General features: G+C 39.0%; 1 protein-coding gene across 2 annotated transcripts in view; it reads right to left on the bottom strand.

The window, feature by feature from the left end:
- Positions 1-23627, bottom strand: part of TICRR (TOPBP1 interacting checkpoint and replication regulator) — a 44747-nt gene extending 21120 nt beyond the window's left edge. The window contains exons 1-13 of one of the 2 annotated variants that reach the window (XM_071214368.1): positions 22859-23627; positions 19301-19580; positions 17755-17993; positions 16414-16648; positions 14304-14430; positions 10981-11120; positions 9960-10178; positions 8027-8178; positions 6732-6832; positions 3259-3352; positions 3085-3164; positions 2679-2915; positions 2071-2167 (exon numbers count right to left, since the gene is read on the bottom strand). In XM_071214368.1, the coding sequence (XP_071070469.1) occupies positions 2071-2167; positions 2679-2915; positions 3085-3164; positions 3259-3352; positions 6732-6832; positions 8027-8178; positions 9960-10178; positions 10981-11120; positions 14304-14430; positions 16414-16648; positions 17755-17993; positions 19301-19580; positions 22859-23617 (2760 nt within the window). In that variant the 5' untranslated portion in view covers positions 23618-23627. Of the gene's footprint in view, positions 1-2070; positions 2168-2678; positions 2916-3084; positions 3165-3258; positions 3353-6731; positions 6833-8026; positions 8179-9959; positions 10179-10980; positions 11121-14303; positions 14434-16413; positions 16649-17754; positions 17994-19300; positions 19581-22858 lie in introns of both variants that reach the window. The other variant, XM_058294683.1, reaches the window with a different exon arrangement.
- Positions 23628-24246: the final 619 nt, after the last annotated feature.

The raw sequence follows: 24246 nt of genomic DNA, 5'->3' as shown, positions 1-24246 counted from the left end.
ATTGATTTATATGCAGAAAAAGGCCTAGAAAGATGTACAATGAACTGTTATCAGTGATTACTTCTGAAAAGGGGACAGAGAAGGGATATTCTAACTTTATACAACTTCAATTTTTTATGATGATTATGTACACCTTTTATAATTAAAAAATAAAGGAAAATCCATATTAAAAGGTGGCTATATAGTCAGGAATTTCTCTGTATCAAAGTGCTATTTATTTGCTTTTTAAAGTAGAAAATTCAAGAGTCTAAACTCCAGATGCATCTAAACAATGACTTTTTTTGAAGGTTTTTTGTTTTTCTCAATCATATCATTATAAAAACTGAAGAATGTACTATCATATATGGGAGGGTACTATGAAACTTAACAAATTAGTGCAGTGATACTATCAAGGTCTTGTGGTAACACGTGATGTGATGATCCTTAATTGTATATATTGGTAGGTAATAACTCTTTTAGAGAGCTAAATTCCATATTATACAAATTATACCTTAATCCTGGGGCCAGCAAACTACAGCTTGCAGGTCAAATCTGGACTACCTCCTGTTATTTAAAATAAAGTTTTATTGGAACACAGCCACACCAATTCATTTATGTGTCACCTGTGGCTGCTTTCATGCTATAACAGCAGAGTTGCAACAGACTCTATGGCCTGCAAAGCCTCAAATATTAACAATCTGGCCCTTTACAGAAAAAGTTTGTCAACCCTTGTTAATTCATATAACAAAAAGAAAAACAAAGGGGTTAGGTCTAGGAAGTATTGGGGCAGGATCAAATCTTTTTTAATCATTGTGCTCTTTTGGAGTTAAGATATCTAAATATTTAATACTGAGCAGGTCAGGTACCAGGTATTCCAGGCAAAAGAATATACATGAATGTAATAATATATACTTACTATATATATAATTAAGACTACATATCCTACAAGTTCATTGTTTCCTGGGTTAACTAATATTGATCCTTTAGAACACAGATTTATTTTGTAAAATCTTAACATCTGGTCCTTTCATTTGTCTGTGGTATTGACACACGAGAAGATACTCTTTATTAACCAAAATCAAATCCTGATCACTATCAATCTGGTAAAGAAGGAAACTGTTTTGACAAATTTAAAACAAAAGTTTCAAAGAGTAGTGCCAGAGACGACTACAAAAATTATCATCAAAACTAGTGAGAAAAAAATACAAAACAAAAAACTAGTGAGAAAAGAGTTCTAACACCTTTTGGCTGTCCACTTCGGGATTTTACTCTCCAAACAGATTTCTGAGATTTGCATCTTATTCATACATAAGGTATGCTAAGAGAATGCCACTAACTCTTCAAAAAAAAAAAAAGTCCCACCTTTAACTCCAAAGAACAGCTTACTATCTAGAAAGAGAGAGCAAAGCACTATTGTAATGATTAATGCTCCTAAAGATAGATCACAGAGAATTCTAACTCTTCTCAAATAGTTGATTTTATATAGTTCAAGAGTTTCAGTGCATTCTTAGTCTCTTCTTTCCTTAGCAAAACATACTTAATAAACAGAATCCAACTGGGTTTTGTTGTGGGGTTTTTTTTTTTTTTTTGCAACTAACAAAAACCTCAAGTCTTTATATCTAATGCTAGAGAAAAACAATTACCACCTACCTTCTTGACAGTCATCCTTTTAACTTGTTACTTCAGTAAAACATATGCACCGAAGTACTTTTTGATATATAACCAAAGTCCTATTATAATTATACATTAAATTTCAATGACATATTGCTTAGTTATTTTATGAGTTTTTCTTATTTACATTAAAGATTTTTTAATTCATTTATTCATTCTTAACTTTTATTTGCTGTTTGTCTTCATAGTACCTCTTCTTTCACACTTCTGGATAAAATGACTAATCTCTTAATAAATTTATATGTCTTTCTTCCTTGGCTTACAGTTTTATATACATTCATAAAAATATTTTATTTCTGGATCCTCTGATGTCAATTCCTTAAAAGCAGAGACACTGCTTTTCATTCTTTTTTATTGTCAACTTGAGCTGGAATGAACAATTTCATTAGTGCAATTTCTTGTCTACTGGAGAGTACTTACATTTTTTGGAGCTCTCTTGGATACTTTGGGAATTTCAATTTGTCGAAGAGTCTGTGAAACCTCGGCAATGCTTTTATGTCTTATTAATGCATTTTTCCTTTTAAAAATAGAAAGAAACAGTCAAAAATACACCAGAGAGTTGTTAAGTTGGGAGAGAACTAGACTCTAAAATAAAGCATTTTTAAAGTAAAAGCCAATTATTCTGGGGTTGGCCAGGGTTTATCGCAAAACAAGTCAACCCCAGAATCTCCAAAGTAACTACTATAAATTTTACTAGGTTTGAACAATGAAAAGCATCAAAGACAACTTTGAAAAACAAGCTGAAACCCAAAGCTTATTTCATAAAAGTCTCCTAATTCCTGGAGACCCCACATGAACAGTCAAGAAGGGCTCTTTAGACCGTAAAATAAATACCACACATTCCCTGGAATATATAGAGGGCCAAATACTGTTAGGAACTCTAATGGTTGACTTCTGTAATTTAGGCATAAGGGCAGCTCTTAATTCAATAAATTAGAAGGACAAAGTCAATGGGACTATGGTTTAAACATGTCCTTTGTCAGAACTACAAAAAGGCAACAAATTCCTTTCATTCCTTGAGATCCTACCTTTTCTTCTTGGCTGATCTGGAACGAAGCTCCTCCAGTTGGTCAGATTCAGTGCCACCTGACACTGATCTAGCACTTGACAAAAGAGGCATAGAAAGAACTGGTGATTTGCTCTCCTGGGTCATGGAGTCATCACTAAAAAAATCTGTAGGAAGGACACCAGCCAGCTTCTGAGGAATCACAAACCCCAGGCTATTATAAAGATTTCCAAGTGTCTTTGGGATAGAGTCAATATATCTGTGGAACAGATGGGTTAAACTTGAAGCAGCCAGCCACCATTTCACCCTATTTCTTCCCTCACCCAGCATGAGAAATTGTCCTTACAATTCAATAATACTGAGGCGATACTAAATGTAGCAGTTGGTGAAATACTTTAAAAAGTTAAGTTTGTAGTCATCAAACTTACAATCCCAAAATTTCTTCCAGAAATTTTGCTAGGTATGCTGGATCCTCAGTTAAACACACCATGCGCAGCAAATCGGTCACCTGTGGGAGGTTATAAACAATTACCATTTGCCTACTGCAGGGAAGCAGAATGCATTTATGACACATTCCCAGCGGCACTAAGCTGTATACTTGCCTCTTCCACAACCTGCTCCATATCATCTGTACTTTCTTGTATGGAAGGGCACTGCAGACACATCTCCAAATGAAGAAATACCTGAAGCTGGCACCTTTAGAGAAAAAAAGACTTGGTCATATCTACTTTGAATGCCACTTAATCCATTCACTGAAAGCTCCTTCCTTAAGCACAGATTTGTTTATATAAGAAACAACAACCCAAAGAATACAACCATTGCTTCTCCTAAATATGGTTTTTAGGTAAATAGGTGACTTGAACTGCATATTAGAACATCATAAAAACAAGCACACAAGCAAATTCAAGGAATTGGCAACCTATTTTAAAATGACATAAGCAGGCCCCCACCCTGACAAGATGGCGGAGTGACATACTCCATGGCTCCGTCCTCCCACAGAAACTTGGAACAATCAGCAAGAACTGTAGGAACTTCATTCTCAAAGCTCCAGAAAACAGTTAAAGGACTGCAGTAGCAGGGAAAGCACCAAATCAAGAAAAAGGCATCTTAAAAACGGTAGAGGGAGTGGATGTGGCTCAAGCGGTTGAGCACCCACCTCTCACATGGGAGGTCCCGGGTTCAGTTCCCAGTGCCTCCTGAAAAAAACAAATGAAAAAATCAACTCCAGGAAGCCGATGTGGCTCAGTGGTTGAGTACCATCTTCCCATACATAAGGTCCCAGGTTCAATTCCAATTCCCCAATACCTCAAAAAGAAAAAAGAAAAAAAAAAGAAAAAAGAAAAGGTAGAGTTAGAAAGCAGAACAATGTTTACCAGAGGTGAAAGAAGAGGGAAATGGGGAGTTATTGTTAAATGGGTATGAATTTAGATTTAGGATGATGAAAATAGTCTGGATAGTAGTGAAAGTTACAGAGTATTGTCAATGTACTTAATGTCTTCTTAAAATGGTTAAAATGAAACAAAACACACACACACGCACACACACACACAAGGTTAAAATGACTTTTATGTTATATATATTTTACTGCCCCTGGAGGGGTTCAACAGCAGATTAGAGCAGGCAGAAAAAAGAATCCATGACCTTGAAAATAAGACAACTGAAATCATCCAATCTGAAGAATAGAGAGAATGAAGGACAATTAACAGAGCCTGAGGAAACTGGAACACCATCAAGTGTACCAATATATGCTTTGTGGGAGCCCTAGAAGGAGAATAAAGGGGCAGAGAGAATATTTGAAGAAATAATGGGGAAGTGGATGTGGTTAAAGCATTTGGGCTCCCGCCTACCAAAGGGAGGTCCTGGGTTCAGATCCCAGTGCCTCCTAGAGAAGACTAGCAAGACAGCGACCTGCCCGACTGGCTGGCACAGTGAGCTAATGCAACAAGATGATGCAACGAGACACAAAGAGGAAACACAATGAGAGACACAACAAGTTGGGAAGTGGAGATGGCAAGTGATTGAGCACCTCTCACCCACATGGGAGGTCCCAGGTTCAGTTCCTGGTGCCTCCTAAAGAGAAGACAAGCAACAGAGAGCACACAATGAATGGACACAGAGAACAGACAGCAAGCACAAATAACAAGGAGGGGGGAGTAAATAAATCTTTTTAAAAAAAGACCAAAAACGTCCCAATTATAACAAAAGACATGAACATACACATCCAAGAAGATCCATGAACTCCAAACAGGCACCACAAAAGATTATAATCAGACTGTTGAATGCCAAAGATAAAAAACTAATTCTGAAGCTGAAAGAGGGAAGCAATATTTCATGTATAAGGGAGCCTCAATAAGATTAAATGCTGATTTCTTATCAGAGGGAAGAAGGCAATGAGATGACATATTTAAAGTGCTGAAAGGAAAGAAGTGCCAACTAAAAATTCTATATCTGGAAAAACTGTCTTTCAAAAAATGAGGGAGAGATGAAGACATCCTTAGATAAATAAAAGCTGAGAGACTTTGCCACCAGTAGACCAGTCCTAAAAGATTTGCTGAAGTGAATTGTGCGGGTTGAAAGGAAGGACACCAAACAATTGACTGAAGCCATATGAAGAAATAAAGAGCTCCAGTAAAGGTAATACATAGGTAAATAGCAATACCAGTGCTGGTATAATTTTGGTTTCTAACTCCACTTTTACTTTCTATAGGATCTAAAAGGCAAATGCATAAAATGTCATGATAAATCAATGATTTTGGACTCATGATGTATAACTATGTGACATGATATATAAATTTGTGACAAGCATTACATAAAGGTGCAGGGACAGAGGGGTATAGAAACATGGTTTATGTATGCTACTGAAGTTGGTACCAAAGCAAATGAGACTGTCACAGATTTAGGATGTTAAACATAAGCCCTATGGTAATTACAAAGAAAATATCAGAGAATATGAAAACTCATAGAGACAGAGTAGAGTACAGGTTGCTGGGGTAGAGGAGGGGCAGGGGGAATAGAGGGTTAATGAAAATGTGTGTAGGATTTGTTTGCCATGAAGGGAGCATACTGCAATATTGTGAATGTGATTAAGCCCACTAGTATGCTTGGAAGGGTTGAGATGGAAAGGTTTATGTTGCATATATGTTTCCACAATTTAAAGAAGAGAGAGGGAAGAAAGGAAGGAAAGAGAGGAGGAGGGAGGGAGGAGGGAAGGGCAAGCAACTGAAGAGACAGTGATGATTAAATATAATGCATGATCCTGGATGGGATCTAGTAAGCAAGAAGAAAAGCCTCAAAAGGACATTCCTGGGACATAGGAAAAATTGAGATATAGAATGTAAGTTTTGTAATGATGTTAAATTTTTTGAACTTGATAAATGCACTTAAGGTGATTACATAATATTCTTGTTCTTAGGAAATACATGTGGAAGTACTGTGTGTTCAAGGATTATATTTGCAACTGTGCTCAAATGTTAAGAAAATAAAAGATAGATGGAATTTGTATTATTTCTGTAACTGGTCCTTAAGTTTGAAATTATTTCAAAATAAAAAGTTTAAAGGAAAAAAAACAAAACATGATAATAAGCAAATTGTGGGAAACGGACTTGGCCCAGAGGTTAGGGCGTCCGTCTACCACATGGGAGGTCCGCGGTTCAAACCCCGGGCCTCCTTGACCCGTGTGGAGCTGGCCCATGCGCAGTGCTGATGCGCGCAAGGAGTGCCATGTCACACAGGGGTGTCCCCTGCGTAGGGGAGCCCCACGCGCAAGGAGTGCACCCTGTAAGGAGAGCCGCCCAGCATGAAAGAAAGTGCAGCCTGCCCAGGAATGGCGCCACCCACACGGAGAGCTGACAACAAGATGACACTCCAAAAAGAAACACAGATTCTCGTGCCGCTGACAACTACAGAAGCGGACAAAGAAACAAGACACAGCAAATAGACACAGAGAACAGACAACCGGGGTGGGGGTGGGGGGAGAAAAATAAATAAATAAATAAATCTTAAAAAAAAAAAAAAAGCAAATCGTGATGTCTTTTTTGGTTGTTTTTTGAGTAATGGTAAAAAAAATAGTACTTACTCCCTGACTTTGACTTCTTTGTCCAGCTTTTTTCCTAGATTCTGTCGTAGACTTTTGCTAGTTTTTAAGAGGTTATTTTTCACTCGATTCAGGTAATTCATCTAAAAAACAAAATTATTACATAGGAGAATATTAAGTTACTTATCATTTTTCCTAATTTCTTTCCCAACAGACTAATGCCCTCTGAAGGGCAGTACATCCCCTTGCACATTTCCCCCTTCTTTCATCTAAGTGAAAAGCAGTGAAGTAAAGAGTCTTCTTCATATCTTTAAAAGGAGCATGGTCAGGTAGCAGATACAGCTCAAGTGGCTGAGCACCTGCTTCCCATGTACGAGATCCTGGGGTCAATCTCCAGTAACCTCAAAAAAAAAAAAAAAAAAAAAGAACACAGTAAATAAGCATTTGAGAGCTAATGGGTTTGGATCCAGCAAATCTGCAGCTTTAACTCTCTTTTAAAAGGAAAGTTCCACAAAGTGAGTGGTTAAGAAGTCTAAGTATTGTAAATGACTCATTTGCTTTTGAGAAGAAGCCCAGTTTTTACCACTGACCCTGAATAAAAATGACTGCATGACCTAAAACAATGGCTTGTGATCTTCCCTGTACATAAGAACCAACTAGGGGAAGTGAATGTGGCTCAAGCAGTTGGGCTCCCGTCTATCATATAGGAGGTTCAGGGTTTGATGCCCAGGGCCTCCTGGTAAAGGCACGCTAGTCCATGAGGCGAGCTGGCCCATGCAGAGAGCTGGCACAGCAAGATAACGCAAGGAAGAGACACAGAAGAAAAAGAATAAGAGACGCAGCAGATCAGGGAGCTGAGGTGGCGCAAGAGAATGATTGCCTTGTTCCCACTAGGGAAGGTCCCAGAATGGGTTCCCGGAGCCACCTAATAAGAATACAAGCAGACACAGAAAAACACACAGTGAATGGACACAGAGAGCAGACAATGTGGTAAGAGGGGAGAGAAATGAATGAATGAATGAATGAATAAAATAAATAAATAAAGAGAGACACAGCAGATCAGGGAGCAGAGGTGGCGCAAGAGAATGATTGCCTCTCTCCCACTTGGAAAGGTCCCAGGATCGGAGCCGCCTAATGAGAATACAAGCAGACACAGAAGAACACAAAGCGAACGGACAAAGAGCAGACAATGGAGGGCTGGGGAGAAATAAATAAATCTTTAAAAAAAAAAAAAAGGACAGAGAACCAACTAGGAAGCTTTTTAAAGGTATAGATGCCCAGGTCCCACTCCCCAGAAAGCTGTTATAGTTGAACAAACAATATCTGGATTCTCTTACTTCTAATTCCTTGGTGCCTTTGGATTTTAGGAACGCTTTAATGGTTGACAGCATATTCCGAGCACAAGAATATAACATGATTTCTCCCGTGGCCACAGTCTTTTGGTAATTTTCATGGATATAAGACAGTAGCTCTTCCTCAGTTTTAAAATCTGTGAAAAAATGTCAAATTTATTATCACAACTGGTTGATCCTTATATTGCTTAAGGCAGTGGTTGTCACCTGGGATTCTGCCTCCCAAGGGACATTTGGCAAATTCTGGATTGTCACGACTAGTGGGGACAGGGGTGCTATTGGCACCTCAAGGTTAGAGGCCGGGGATGCTGCTAAACATCCTACAGTGTACAGAACAGCCCCCCACAACAAAGAACTATTCAGTCCAAAGTGTCAATAGTGCAAGGCTGAGAAACGCTGGCTGCAGAGATAGTGATTAATTTTAAGACTTTGAAAATCAAGTATACATTTTATACATTTAAGGACAACCACCAATGGGAAAGAAATTACATAGCCCTCAAACATGGCAGAACAGAAAAAGAAGAATAAAGAAAACTTGATTAATCCCACAGAATGCTAGAAAGGTAAAAAATAAAGAAAAATCATGGAAAATATAAAGCACAAAGAAATTTACTTAAAAAAAAAAAAGATTTATTTATTTATTTAATTCCCCCCCCCTTCCCCGGTTGTCTGTTCTCTGTGTCTATTTGCTGCGTCTTGTTTCTTTGTCCGCTTCTGTTGTCGTCAGCGGCGTGCAAGGGAAGTGTGGGCAGCGCCATTCCTGGGCAGGCTGCACTTTCTTTTGCGCTGGGTGGCTCTCCTTATGGGGTGCACTCCTTGCGCGTGGGGTTCCCCTAGGCGGGGACACCCCTGCGTGGCAGGGCACTCCTTGTGTGCATTAGCACTGCACATGGGCCAGCTCCACACGGGTCAAGGAGGCCCGGGGTTTGAACCGCGTACCTCCCATGTGGCAGACAAACACCCTAACCACTGGGCCAAGTCCGTTTCCCGAAATTTACTTTTTATGCTAGAAATAAACCCAAATTTACTAGTAATTTTAATAATAATTATAAACAGTCTACACTTGCTGGTTAAAAGACAGAAACTGGGAGGGAGCTGATGTGGCTCAGTAGTTGAGCACTGGCTTCCCACATACAAGGTCCCAGGTTCAATCCCCAGCCCCTGTACCTCAAAAGAAAAATAAAAGAAAAGCCATATTAACCTCTTATGTTTTTTTTAACGTAAAATTTTGTGTGATCTGTTTATTTTTCCAAAAAGACAATAAATAAAAAACAATTAGAAACAAAAAAAAAAAGAAACTGTCACACTGGATTAAAAAACAAGGTTTATGATGTTTACAAAAGATATACCCAAAACATAATGACAAAGAAACACTGAAAATAAAGGAATAGAAAAAGATATATTAGTTAAATTTTAACAAGAAGAAAGCTGGTAAAGTTATATTGGCAAAATTGCAAGGGAATTTTGAAAAATCTACATGATAGAAGATCAATACAATTATTTTACTTATAGATAAAAGCAGAAAAAATTAGAATGTTGAATATTGACACACTGATGAACTTGGATATGGTACCCAACAATTTGAGAACATATATTATTTTCAAGCACCCATGGAACATGTACAAACTTGACCTTATAAACAGGTATAAGTCAGTCTTACAAAAAACCAACACTTAGAGGGTATATGTTACTTTCACCCTTCTTCCCATCTAAGCTCTGCTCATCTTCAAAGTCTAGCCTGGACTCCCCTGGCTCCTTGGACGCCTCCCTAGCCTACACCAGCCCAAGAGCGAGGTTCCCTTTCTCTTGGCGCCTAGCAGAGTCCTTCCTCCCCAGTGAGCATGTCTTCTTAGGAATATGAGGAGTGCAAATGAGGAAATGTGCTTAAACACCAAAAATCTGTGGAATGAAGGAATACCTTTAGGTTTAGAACTTCTTAGTGTCCGTCCTCTGTCTTCCAGTTTATCAGCTGTCCTCCCGCCAGCTGTCTTTGGGATGCCTTTCTCCCCAGCTGCGTCTGGACTGCAATCTGGCTGTAACTTCTGTGCCTTTACGTTCAGCCTTGCGACATTCAGCATCTTTAAGGAACGGCACATGGTATTCATTTTCTGTCTCACTGGAGTACGAGGGACACCCCCTACCAAAATGACATGATGAGAAGAAAGGTAACGTGGAGTCAGGAACTGCTTTAATCACTGTGAAAGAATACCAAAATGAAGGCTAGCCCTTCAGAATGACCCAAATTAGGTGGTTCTTGCTTTTCTTTCTACTCACAACACAGGATAGAAAGAGAGTGCTGCTTTTAACTGAAGTTTCAGAACTAAACATTTAAACGTAACTAGATGATTTTTACATTAGACAAATTCAAATCAGACTCATTTTGGTGTTACCCAATAGTCACAGCAAAAATGAAAATCTTCTGAAGTATAATTTAGCAATCTATATCAAGAGCCAGATTTTCAGACTCTTTGATACAGCTACTGGTCCCTGGAAACTTATGCTAAGAACACCACTCAAAAAAAACCCAAAAAACAAAAAAACCCCACAACTATATGTGTGATGTACACTGTGGTGTTATTTATAATGACAAAAAATTTAAAACATTCTAAATGTTCAACAACATGAGGATTTTGTACATGTTGTTAAGCAGTAAGGCAGAATAATAACTAAAAAGGAAAGGTAACTGAAAAATATTTATAAGCAGAATACAAAGATGTATTTAAATTTCTATTATAACTAAATATAAAAAATGGTTTATTCATTAGGATAATAGGATTGGGGTGATTTTTTATCACTACTGTAGTAATGTAAATTATTTTCAAGTTTGAAATATAACAATTTATCCTTCTTTTACATAGTCACCATTTCAACCTCATTTCAGGGAATATATATCTTTAAAAAAAATACAGTCTCCAAAAACAGCCTTCCTAAGTGCATACGTTTCTTTTTGCTGTCTTCCTGAGTAGCTGCAGCAGATTCTTCACGGGATTTTCGCTGGTAGAACTCGGAGAGGCAACGTGTGATTTCATTTTCAGTTTTAGAAGATTCTTCCTTATTATTTGAAGCAGCCTGTAGTAACCTGTGAACAAGTCAAGACATCTAATATAAGGCAAAAATTCTGATTTACTCAATTTTCCATATGGAAAAATCCAGAGTACAAGATGATCTAATACAGTGCAATAAATATGGCAGTAACTTCTGAATAGTTCTTTTGCACTGTACTAAACTAATTTGGGATTGCTGAAAAGGAGAGGAAATGGACAGAGATGATTGTTATTATTAATAAATGCTTTTCTACCTAGAGTTAAAAATCAGTTACTAAGGAAATTATGAAAACGGCACAAGTTTCAAAATGTATTATTTGTGTTTTCATAATCTTCTGTTATCTGACATCATGATTTAAAAGTAAGAAAAATAACTGTGACATTAGTTGAACAATATCACAGGTCAGAATATCTGCTAGGGCTATCAGCTTCATACATGTAGCATGTCTGGTTCTTCCTTAACAATGGGGAGAATTTATTTATTTTTTTGCCATTCATTTTCAAAGGTAACTACTATTCCTACATTTGTGTGTATCTTATTTATAGAGCTATAAATATGTAACAAAACCAACATAAATTGCTATTTTATATGCTGTTGTAAAATTTGATATAAATTTTACATATACTATATGCATCCCTTTGCAATTGTTTTTACTCCACATATTTTTCAGTGTTCCATATATAAAAATATAAATATCTCTATCTTATTCATTTTAACTAATTTATATATAATATTCTTTTGTATGCTATAATGCAGTTTATCCGTTTCCCTTCTGAGGGTCAGCGGTTCTTTCTACTTTTTCACTATTAACAAGAGCAATGAATATTTAAGTACAGATATCGACATATAGATCTCCCTGTATCTGTGTAAGAATTTTAGTGTAGACACCTATAGGTAGAATTGCTGGATGTCAGAGCATGTGAATTTTCTGCTTTTTATCAGGAATTTCCAAATTCCCTCCAAAATGGTTGTAACCATTTATACTTCTACCATCTAAAGTGTTCTTATTTCCCTACATGCTATTACCAGATATGCTAATTTTTAAAACTAATTAATACAAGGTAGAATTAATACAAGGTAGAATTTTAATGTTCATTTGACTGACTTAAAGTATCTTTTCAAATTTTATTGGGTTGTTGGATTTCCTTTGCTTTTTTGCATTCCTTGCCTATGTTTCAATTGGACTGCTTGTCTCTCATTGAATTTTGGAAGTTCTGTATTAACTTGGATACTAGTCCTTTTTGGTTATATGGATTGTAGCTATCCAAATCTATCACTTGTCTTTTTACTTTAATCACATAGAAATTTTAACAAATTGTATTATAGTCAAATCTATCAATCTTTTCCTTTATAGTCTGAACTTTTTATGCCTTGTTTAAGAAATCCATCCCTAGCCTAATATTCTCCTGTTTTTTCTTCTAACAATCTTCAAGTTTTGCTTTTGATATTTGTTTTTTTAACCGATTAGGAATTTATTATAGTGGATGTGTGTGAGGCAGAAATCTAATTTTTATCTTTTATTTCATGTGGATAACGAGTTGTCCCATCTCTATTTATTGAATAGTTTATTTTTTCCCTGATGATTTACAATGCTGCATACATGTGTGGGTGTCTTCCAGGTTGCTCTATTCTGTTCCATCGGTCTATCTGTCCATCCTTTCATCAGTACCACACTGCTTATTTACTTAGCTTGATGATAAATGTCGATACCTCATATAGGGAAGGGAAACTGTCTTGTTCTTGGCCCCTTTATTCTTATCTTTTGCTACATTTATCCCTAGGTACCTAAACAATTTTGTTAATGACATAAATTATAGACTTTCATGTAAATTATACTTTCTAATTACATGCTATTGGCATATGGGAATACTATTGACTTTATAGATTTTTTTTATCCAGCAACATTGCTGAAGTCTCTTAGTTTAATCACTTGTCTGTAGAATCTTTTGGATTTTACCATTTTCCAATACTTCAACACTCATACCTCTATTTTTTTTTTTGTCTCACTGCATTAAGTAGGATCTCTAATACATTCTATAAAAGCAATAATAGCTGGCAATCTTGGCTCAATCCTAACACTGAAAGGAATGCTACTCAAGTTTCACTTTTAATTACTACGTTTGAGAAATTAAAAAAAAAAGTGCCAGATGTGTATACTGAAAACTATAAAACACAGAGAATTTTAAAAACCTTGATAAATGAAGAGATGCACAAGTTCATGAATCATAAGACTCAATATTGTAAAGATGTCAATTCTTCCCAAATGTATCTATAGATTCAATGCACTCCCAGACAAAATCCCAGCAGACTTTTTTGTGGAAATCCACTAAATGACTATAAATTTATATGGAAATGAAAAGGATCCCTAGAATAGCCAAAGCAATTCTAAAAAAAAAAAAAGAAGAAGAAAGTAAAGAAGACTTACATTACCTAATTCCAAGACTTAATACAAAACCACAGAACTTAAGACAATGTGGCACTGGCATAATGCAGTACCCAAGACAATGAGCACTCTATTCTGTCAAGAAAAAGACTGGTACATCAATGGTCAGTTTATTTTCTACAAAGATGCAGAGTAATTCAACGGGAAAAGGATGATTTTAAATAGTGCTGGAACAACTGGATATCTATAAAGAAGAAAATAAGCCTTAATCTTTTCTCTCAATAATACTTTGAATTTTTGCTGTATCTTTTTCTTTTCTAGTATTGTTTATCTTTTTTTCTTTCTTAAAATAGCTCAATCTTGATATAGAGTTCTCTATTTTATTTGGCCTTTCAAAGAACAATCTTTTGTTTCTGTTGATCTTTCCTGTTCCATTGTTTTCTATTTAATTCATTTCTGTTCTTATCTTTATTATTATTGCCTTCTTTTCTATTTGGGAAGTTTACTTTCTTCTTCTAATTCTTGTATTGGAGCCCTAGCTAATTGGTTTTTAATTTTTCTTCTTCACAGAAATAATCGTTTAAGCCTATAAATTTTCCTTTAAGTATAAATTTAGCTACATTTTACAAGTTTACTATTTTTATTGCTGTTAGTTCTAAATATTTTCTGACATCCATAGAAGTGTTCTATTTTTTTAATATTATTGGACTATACTCAAGAGAATGTGGTCTACAAAGGAAAAAACAAACAAAATAAAATAAAGCAAAACAACACATGCAGATAACTAAGAGTTGATTTACATAATTAACACCCAGAGAAATAAAAGAGTTTTACCAGAATGACTCCATTAAATTTGAACTCGCACCACTGAGGTTAGAGAAAGGAAACCATCTCTCCACCACTGCTGCCCTCCAGGGAACCGCACAGCCAAGCTCCTGCTGGGCCCAGTCAGGAACAGGAGCTACTGGGTATAAAGGAACAGACACGGGAGACGAGTGGCGTCAGGACCAAATCTAAGAACTCTATGCACCGCCTCTTTGCCTGGACGGTTGCATCCCTCCAAAGGACATGCACTGTGAGCAGCATTCACTCATCTCTAGCAAGACCAGTTTACCCAGGAAAAAGGCTACTCCAAAAATGTACAAACACAATTTAAAGTCTTTTTGCTCTTATTACCTGCAACAAATTCCCTCTTATTTCTGAAATGTTCCTCTAAATAGGTTATAAAAATGTTTAATTCTTAGAAATGGATCCCTTAAAATGACTTTAGTTCATAAATACAAATAATAAACACACGGAATTAAAACCTAGAGTATACATTATTAGGAGACAAATGAGATAAATACAGAAAGTACTGGAGAAAAAATCCAAATACTTAAAATGTATTCAAATTCATATTGAGACTATCAAGTTCCAGGCCCTATTTCAATGCAAGTAGACAGAGATCAATAAAACACAACACCTGCTCTGAAGGGACCTCCGGGTATAGTAAGAGTTAGATATGCAGTGACGCAGCAGTAGGCACAAACATTAGCGTGCACTAACTCTGCCTACGCGGATGGGGAGGTGTCTTAGAGAGAGCAGCGTTTGGGCCAGTGCTGAGGCATGCGTGGGAACGCACCTGGATAGAGTGGGCAGGTGGAGCTGGACAGCAAAGTCAGCGTGCTGATTTACACTCTGAAACAAGTGGGGCTACACTAGAGGCATACTAGTAAAGCATTCCAGCTTCTCTTTCACCAAATTCCAAAATACAGATTCTCTGACCTGCTTCTCACTCTATAAATAATTAAGGTATAGTCTGTTCTATCACACTACAAAGAGCGCACACACCCTTGGTAAATAAGGCAATGGTACAAATAAAGTCATGTTGGCGGCCGTGTGGTGACTGCCAATGGGTCAATACAGTGGCAGCGGCTATATTCAAAGTCTGGGAACACAGCTGAGTGCAGCCAGCAAGGGGAGCACCAGAATGTACCAGAAGCCCTGCTGTCCCAGCTCTTCTACTTAGTTGTGTGTGCACATTCTCCTCCTTGGGGGGCTTCTTAGAAAGTTCTCCCATCATTGCCTTTCACCCTTGTCTCTACAATACAGAAATCTCAACCTTTCCATTGAGCCATCATCACCTTTCTTTTCAGAAGACAATATATATTTACTTATGAAGTTTACTATTATGGCACTAACATGTCTTTTGAACTGAACTAGAGTTGAACTAGAGGATTGCTATTCATTTTTGTTACTAGCAAAGGTTTTGAGAAGTCTGCCCCAACTCTATTTTTCTGAAAGTTTATTATTTTTAGTGTAAGATTTTCAGAGTGTTATTAAAAAACAATATACCTCACATCATGTTTTAGGACAAATGCCTGTCATCCAAAAATTCAGACAAGGACAATAAATACTAAGTAATTTCTAATATACTGTATAATTTCCTTACTAGATTGTCTTGTCCCTCCTGACTAGATGATAAGCTCCATAAGAGTATTCCCTACATGTAGAACAGTACCTGACACAGCATATACCAGGCACTTGGTAAAACTGTTGAAAAAAAAATGAGTGAATGGAAGAAATATAAAATTGATTTATTTAAATCTACTAGCATAAATAAGAAGGGTTGTATCATATTAGTAATGGTGCAATGAATTGCAAGGTAGAATCACTACAGTTTTACATGCAGCCTTTATTGACATAAAACAAAACAAAGCAGGTTTTACCTTATACCTTTGATTTCCAACTGGTCTCACAGAGCCTTAGACTTCCTCACAAGTGCTGTGGGATTTCTACAAATAATGATGATTTAAACTGCCTGAAAAATTATAGCTTGCTTTTATATGTTTTACAAAGTATTGGGGTTCTTAACTGCATGGTGAAAAAAAAAATTCTGATGCCAGAAAAAGACTGTAAACCACTGCCCTGAACTATGTTGTTAGTCACTGGTTCAGAAGCTTACCAGAAGTAGCAGGATCTTCAAATGAGTTATGGAGCTGATTCAATGCACTATTTGTAACATCCGAGAAAAGGGAAGCTGTAACCTGGGGGCTCTCTGTCGTAACACTTTGAATGAAATGTCTTGGAAATTCAGCCTCTTCTGTGTGGAACACAGTGAGAATTGTAGCATTGGCAGAGAGGGGGGAAATAACTCCAGTGATGGGGGGCCAGCCTTCACCAGGGTCCACGTCGACAACCTACAGAAGAAGATCTAATTAGTTGAGAATATCAGTAGGCCTAAAATAGAATGTAGCTTTGCAAGACAGAATGATGGTTTTCCCAATGACTATTAATATTTAAAAAAAGGAAAATGGTGGACGATGAACCTTACAGTTATTATAGCTAGAAGAGAACTTACTGATCACTTGGTCCTAATCCCTCAATTTACAAATAAGAAATACCTCAGGTACTTACTAAGCACTTATTATGTGCTTTTTATAACTCAGTGACTCTTCACAACCACTCTGATATAAAAAATTATTGTCTCCATCTTACAGAGGAAGAACTGAGACTGATGAGTAATCTGGTTAAGATCACCCAGTTAGTAAGGGGCAGATGCCAAGTGTGTCTGACTTCAAAACCCATGCCCTTACCCAGAAGCAACACTGTCTCTTAAGTTATTTTCCCAGGAGCAGACAGTTTGCATCAGAGTGAGACCCTAACCCAGATCTCCTGACTCCCAACCCAATGCTCTTTTCATCATAGTACATGACTCTTAGAACAACATCTGTTAGGATGACTATCCAATTTTTCTCTAGAATGTTTCACAATGGGATCCAGTGTATTGACTCCTCCTGACATTACAAAGGTAAGAGATAAACTTAGGTAAGGAATTTACTAGTAGCTTAAAAAAGAACTTTAAATCAAATCTGTGTATATACGTGCTCCTCTCTAAAAGATATTACCAAGTTTGCCAACTATTATAGCTAATTTTACAACATAGCAGCTTTTTCTTAAGTGAAATATATTTAGTACGAAAGTAATAAATATTTAACAGAAATTTAAAAAACAACAAAGAAATCACCCATTACCTCACCACCCTAAGACAAGCATTCCATATGGCCCACTGCCTCTTTTCCTATGCGAATGTAACTTAACATAATTGGATTGAGTACATGTAAATTTATAAACCATTTTTTCACTAATAAGCCTTTTTTCACAATGCTACAATATTGATAACATTATCTGCAAAAACAAGAGTTTCAGTGAGACTATATTATGCTTGGCATTTTGTAAACCTACATATTTCACTTTACTGGTGTGTTAAGAGATAAGAATAACTTACCATATGGGGGCTACCTACCAGATGTAACTCTTCAGCAGTCAGCCTGTTTACGAGCTGCTGAAATAACAGCTTCTGAGTTGATTTATCATCCTCTGGACTCTGTAGCATCCAGCTGTCACTGCCCAAAGTGCCACTCAGTGGGAGAGCCCACTGGGTCGCCGTACCTTTTAGAAAAATTCTGACTGGTTTCTGAAAATGTCTCTGATGCATAGCCAAGGGCTCAAGGGTAACTGTCCATATTTCTTGCATCTCTTTTCCTGTTAGAGATCAAGAATGTTAAAATTGTAACTTAAGAAACAGTTACTAAAGAGAGATTTAACAGTAAGAAAAAATTAGGTTGTCAGTAGAGGTACTAGTAATTTCACTTATTCATATTTCAACCATTATTCTACTGCCAGCAGGAGATCACTGCAAGTTCATTTCATTTTATAGGAAAAGCTATATACAAACAGAATTAAAAAGGCACATTCTGATGTCAGGACTCCTCAGTAATTATGACTTTGAAGTAAGTATCTGTATAATACTTGTCCCTTAACGGACTTGGCCCAGTGGTTAGGACGTCAGTCTACCACATGGGAGGTCTGCGGTTCAAACCCCGGGCCTCCTTGACCCGTGTGGAGCTGGCCCATGCGCAGTGCTGATGCGCACAAGGAGTGCCCTGCCACGCAGGGGTGTCCCCAGCGTAGGAGAGCCCCACGCGCAAGGAGTGCGCCCATAAGGAGAGCCGCCCAGCGTGAAAGAAAGTGCAGCCTGCCCAGGAATGGCGCTGCACACACTTCCCGTGCCGCTGACGACAACAGAAGCGGACAAAGAAACAAGACGCAGCAAATAGAAACAGAGAACAGACAACCGGGGGAGGGGGAGGGAATTAAATAAATACAAAAAAAATCTTAAAAAAAAAAAGAAGACACCGCTTCCTAAATCTTATCTTATCAAGAGGTTAAGCTCTAAAGACAGTGCATATGACAGAATTGCTTAAACAAAATTACACTTGAAAATGCCTCAAACTGCACCCTAATACATAAGTTTTTATGTATACGTCTCTAAGTAGTATTATTTCTGTATGAATATATAATGTATTCAGAAATGAGGTTCATCAGATAGTAAACACGGTGAAACAAATTCATGAAAATTCCAACATGCTAGCTCTTCCTCTTAACTAGCACCACTTTTGGCTTCTGTAGGATAATTTACTTCTTTTCTTCATCCATCACTGTTTCACTAAGACCTTCAATTTATCAATCTCTTCTATGAGGAAAGCAGTGAAAGCTTACAACCCATTTTCTTGGGCACCCAAACATGTTGTCCTTCTTTGCAAATAGTTGGAGAACTCTTTTTTTAAAAAGAATTCACAAGTTCTTTTAATATGGGGCTGGCAGTTGTACGCCAATGTTTACTTTCTTATGGTACATCTGATTTTGATTTGACACCTTTTAATTCCTTCAATTACAAGCATTAGTTCAGTGCCTAATTCTAAAGAATTTTAAAGCATGGACCTATTTTGAAGAAAAGGAATGTAACTGAGAATGTACAACACACAAATACACACACATTATCTGCTTACCTTCAACAGGGAGCGATAATGTTCCTTCTGTCTGTGGAAATGATGCTTCATATTCACGAGAATTGTAGAACAGACAGTTTAACGTAGAATCAGTTGGCAAAGTTGAAATCCATGGGGAAAGGTGAGGTTCACTTGATAGCTTTCTGCCACCACCAGGCAGTGTTTCCACAGCTTTAGTAAAACTCTGGCTGAAAGTTTCAGATGGCAAGATAGTACCTCCCACACAGTGAAGCAGCTCACATATTGTCCAGTACCCAAGGTGATCTGGGGAGTCCCAAAGCTAAAAGAAAAATTATAAAGAGCCTAAGTTCATCACAATTAGCCTATTTGTTGAACTAACACAGATAATGGCCAACATCCAGTTACAGTACAGCCCAAGAATATAACTACTACATAATATGCCTCCCAGGAAGCATCCATTTAGTGAAAATAGTACTTCTAGATCCTGTCTTCCAAGACCTTAAAGTTGGGAGATGGGAGGAGGAAGGGTGAGTAGGGTACAGGAATACACTGAAATATAAAAGGCAATATAATATAAAATGACAAGAACAGAAATGATGCAAATCCCTGGGTAGCAATCATAAAATGTTCAAGTCAGAAGAAATGCTCTCAAACAAAACTATTAAACGTTAATAAAAATAACCACCACCCTGCCAGTGAGCCTTACTTTGGAATATATACTCTCCAATATAACAGAGTTGGACTCATTTATAATTTCCCTACACATGGCTCTTCTGCCTCTTTTATTTGAACCTATAATTAGCACTATACTTGCTAAATATATGTCCCAGAGACTTAAATCTTTGGTCTGTTCGGCTGCTGCATGAGACCTGAATCTCAGCAGAGTTCCAACACCTACTCTCCAGTTCATTGGAATTGTTCTATATGATATTGCAATAACAGATACAAGCCATTATACATTTTGTCAAAACCTAAAAAAATTGTATAAGGGAAAGTGTAAACTATAATGTAAACTACAGAAATAACAACACAAAACCAAGTAGAAAAGATCAGAGTACATCAGAAATGTCACATGTACTAAGGATAGATAGTGTATTGTGAAACCTTCATTATTCGTACAAATTTGGAAAATGCTGTAATAGATTAATCAACCCTGATTAGGATCTTCAGCCAAAAAACAAGAGAACATTTGATTGTTGAAATTGTTTCAGCTAGAGAACCAGTCAGGAAAAAAGAAAAAAACAAAACAAAACCCACAAAACTGCTTATCAAATGAAAGGTAAAACTTTAATGAGTTGAAAAGGAAATAACTTTTGATTAAAAAGTAATATACATACATGGCCAAAAAAAATTCAATCATATAGATGGTAGACTGTGAGAACTGAAAGGGACCTTTAGAAAGATCCAGTCAACCTAATTATTTTAATGCTATCTGGAAGAGACAGGAAGGGAGGGAGGTGGAAAGAGAGAGAAAAAGAATCTCCAAGCTCGGTCTTCCAGAATTTGTTATAATCACAGAATAAAGTCTTTGATATAATTTGACATCAATTATACCAGATTGAACGCTTAAGTGCTATATACTTGATTTACGGCCTTAGGAAATTTTAATTTCTGGAATCTTGTTTACTCATCAAGTGTTTACCATACCCTTAAAACCCTCTTTTGGTCCTTTTCTTCTTTGACAAACCACTGCTCCCTTTTTTTGCACTTTCCATGCATTTTTGGGTCTTAGTATGCAAAAGCACTTTGGAAGTTGTAGCACACTATAAAATTATTTAAACAGCCTACTCATTTTCCATCTGTAATCCTGCAATTTAGCCTACTCCTGTTTCAGTGACATTTATTTCCAAAAAGTGGAATCTCATCTTTCAATTGGTTAAAACTCTCCAAAGTCAATATAAATATATTATGTGAAATAAGAATATGGGTAGAATTGCATATATAAGACCATTTTTCCTTGAAGCTTAACAAATGTAAGTTAGTATACAATGTTAATATCAGACCAAAAAAAGACAAACAACAAAAAACACATTATACTATGTGAAGGAGACCAGATACAGAGTACTACATATTGTATGATTCCATTTACATAAAATGTAAATATAAATCAATTTATAAAGATGAAAGGAGATTAGTGGTTATGTAGGTGTAAGGAAAGGATGCTAAGGGGTTCGGAGTCTTTCTATTTAGAGTAATGAAATTGTTGTAAAATTTGAGATGATCAATGTACAACATTGTGATTATACTAGAAGCCATTGGTTATACACTTTGGATAGAATAGTCAGAAACACCAGCTATGTACACTGGGGGAAGCACAGAGAGATTGAGGTGAGGAATTTTCTTGTTTGGGGTTTTTTGTTTATCATTATTGACCTAATGAGAATGCTCTAATAATGACAGAAATGATAAATGCACAACTATGTAATTGTAGCAAATACCACTGATTGTAAAAACAAAAACTCTCCAAAGCCTTCCCAACACTATTAGAATAAAATTTGAACTTACTACCTTGGGCCTCTCCTACTTTCTGACGTACTTCCTTTCACCTCGCACTCACCCTTGCCCACTCTAAATCTCAGTACTCTGCTTTATTGTTTCTGAAACAAACTCGGCTGGTTTCCAGCTTTACATCTGCTTTTCACGTTGCCTGGAATGCTCTCCTCCCAGTCTTCACTTTCCTCATTCTTCAACCCCCTCTGCTCAGAAAGGCCATCCTTGACTACCTCCCTACACAGCAGCCACCACCTTCTACCTGCCCTCCCCATTCTTCGTCCCCTCACCCAGCTTTGCTTCAGAGCATCATCTGAAGTCACTTACTTGCTTCTGTTTAATTTATCTTCCCCGCTGGAAAGAAAATTCCACAAAGAAGGGACTTCCTACACCAGCATATGCCCAGCAGCCAAGAGGGCAGCAGGTATTCAATGCAGCCATTTCCCAAGGGGTATTTGTTGACTACACGAAGTGAAATCAGGAAAACGGTGGCGGTAAGGCTATGGACTTTATCATAGCCCTGACCAGGGGCGGGGGACCCCACTGCCTCAACAGGAATCCAAATGCCCAACTGAAGATTTTAAGTCTGTAAGAACATACTCTTTCGTTCAACAAATATTTCCTGACCACTTAGGAGGTGTAAGAACTGGTGCTTGCCTTTGAGGGTGTTTCTGGACTAGAGGGAAGGGGAGAGAGGGGCACACGACCTAACACAATGGAGCCAATGCAAGTGCCCCCAAAAGTTGTCACTTGGGCAGGGCCTTAAAGGATGGTGAGCTTTAGCCCGGCAGAACCAGACAAAGCAAGCCGTCCAGGTGGGCTGCCAAAGGTGGAACACAGGGCAAGGGTAGGGAAACGGGAAGGCGAGGCCCCAAACTGGGAAGGACCTAAAAACTTTGAGGTCGTCGATACCGGTCACTCCCTCCCCACCCCCGCCCCCCTTGTGTTTCGAAGTCTGTCCTTCTTCGCTCGTGACCCCGGAGCCCTGCTTCTGCAGGGGCGCCCGCTGGTCGTGCGAGTCCCGCTCTGGTGACCGGCTGCCCGGCCACCGCCGCCACGTCCTGGTCAGCCAGGAGGACACCGCGCCCCGACCCCGAGGTGCCTTACCTCCGACCACTCGGTGGTGTCCACCCAGTACAAGGTGATGTTCCGGGCTCGCATGGCTTCCTGGACTCGCTTGGGCAGCAGCTTCTCCAGGACCTGCTTCGAGGTGGGCGGCGGCGGCTGCGGGGAGGCCTCGCCCCCCGCCACGAAGCGCAGCAGCTCCCGCTGCGAGTGCGGACAGGGCGCCAGCAGGAAGACGGCGTGCACCAGGCGGCCGAGCGCCGCCTCCGCCTCCGCCGCCTCGCTCTCCACGTCCAGCAGCCGTCGCCCGCGGCTCCGCAGGAACGGCTTCGTGGGCGACGCGATCTCGGGCCGGTCCCACTGGTAGTCCAGCAGCGTCTCCATCAGGGCGCTGTGCGTGTGGGTGGCCCTGGGCGCCGGGCCGGGCAGGCGGGCGCCGGCGGCGCGCCCCCCGAGCCTGGCCTCCAGCTCCTCCTCAAAGTCCTCCCAGGAGCGCGCCCCCAGCTCGCGGAAGCCAGGCACGCGGGAGGGCCGGCTCCGCGCCCCCTGCGAGTCGAAGAACCTGAAGGCCCAGTGGACCCGGGCCAGGCCGAACCTGCAGCTCAGGTAGGTGAGGAGGCGCAGGGCGGCCCGCCGCACCGAGCTGTGGCGAGCGGCGCCGCCCGCCGTGTCCAGCAGCAGCATCACGTTGTGACAGCAGGCCATGCCGGCCGCGCCGCCGCGCCCGGGCTCCGGTCGGGGCCCTCGCGGCTCGCCCCAGAGCTGTCGCTTCAGGCAACCAGCGCCATTCTCTCCTTTCATTCACTGGCGCGGTCGAAAGGCTCCCGCGCTCTCCAAGAGCCGCTGCCATTGGCGGAGCGAGCTCCCAAGGTCGACTCCTATTGGTCGTCTGCCTTACGTGGGCTACGCGAACAACTTCCATTCTTGACGGTGATTGGAAAGGCGGGGAGGAAAGCCTCAGCTTGATTGGTGGAGAGCTTGGCAGCGGGCGGGGCACTGTGTTCCGGGAACGACTTAACGTTCATTGGCCTGAGCCTTCGTTTTAAACTTTAAAGAGGGGTGGTGCTCCGGGGGCGTGTCCAAAGTTTTTTGGGAATGGGGACGGAGGAGCGCGTTCGGGCAATTGTGCGCAGGCGTGGGGGTGGGCTCTGGGGGAGGTATTTGCGAGGAGCTTGGAAATTTACCACGGAAAGGGATTTGGGGGATTGATCGAATTGGTTGAAGGAGTAGAATCGGATGATGAAGTGTTTAATTTTCTGTAATTTAAAATGAAGGATTAAAAATTTAAAGTTCACTTCCTTTCCTCCAGTAATTTACGAGTTTATCTGAAGAAGGTAATCAGAAATCCAGATTAAGGACGTATGTACATCATAGAGTTTAACTTGAGTAAAATTTGAAACAACTTAAATTGCAATGCTTAAATAAGGCTT

This window comes from Dasypus novemcinctus, chromosome 3 (genome assembly GCF_030445035.2).
Source record: "Dasypus novemcinctus isolate mDasNov1 chromosome 3, mDasNov1.1.hap2, whole genome shotgun sequence".
Classification (NCBI taxonomy): Eukaryota; Metazoa; Chordata; class Mammalia; order Cingulata; family Dasypodidae; genus Dasypus; species Dasypus novemcinctus.
The sequence above is the reverse complement of the archived record's forward strand: the minus strand, read 5'-3'. Positions and strand labels throughout refer to the sequence as shown.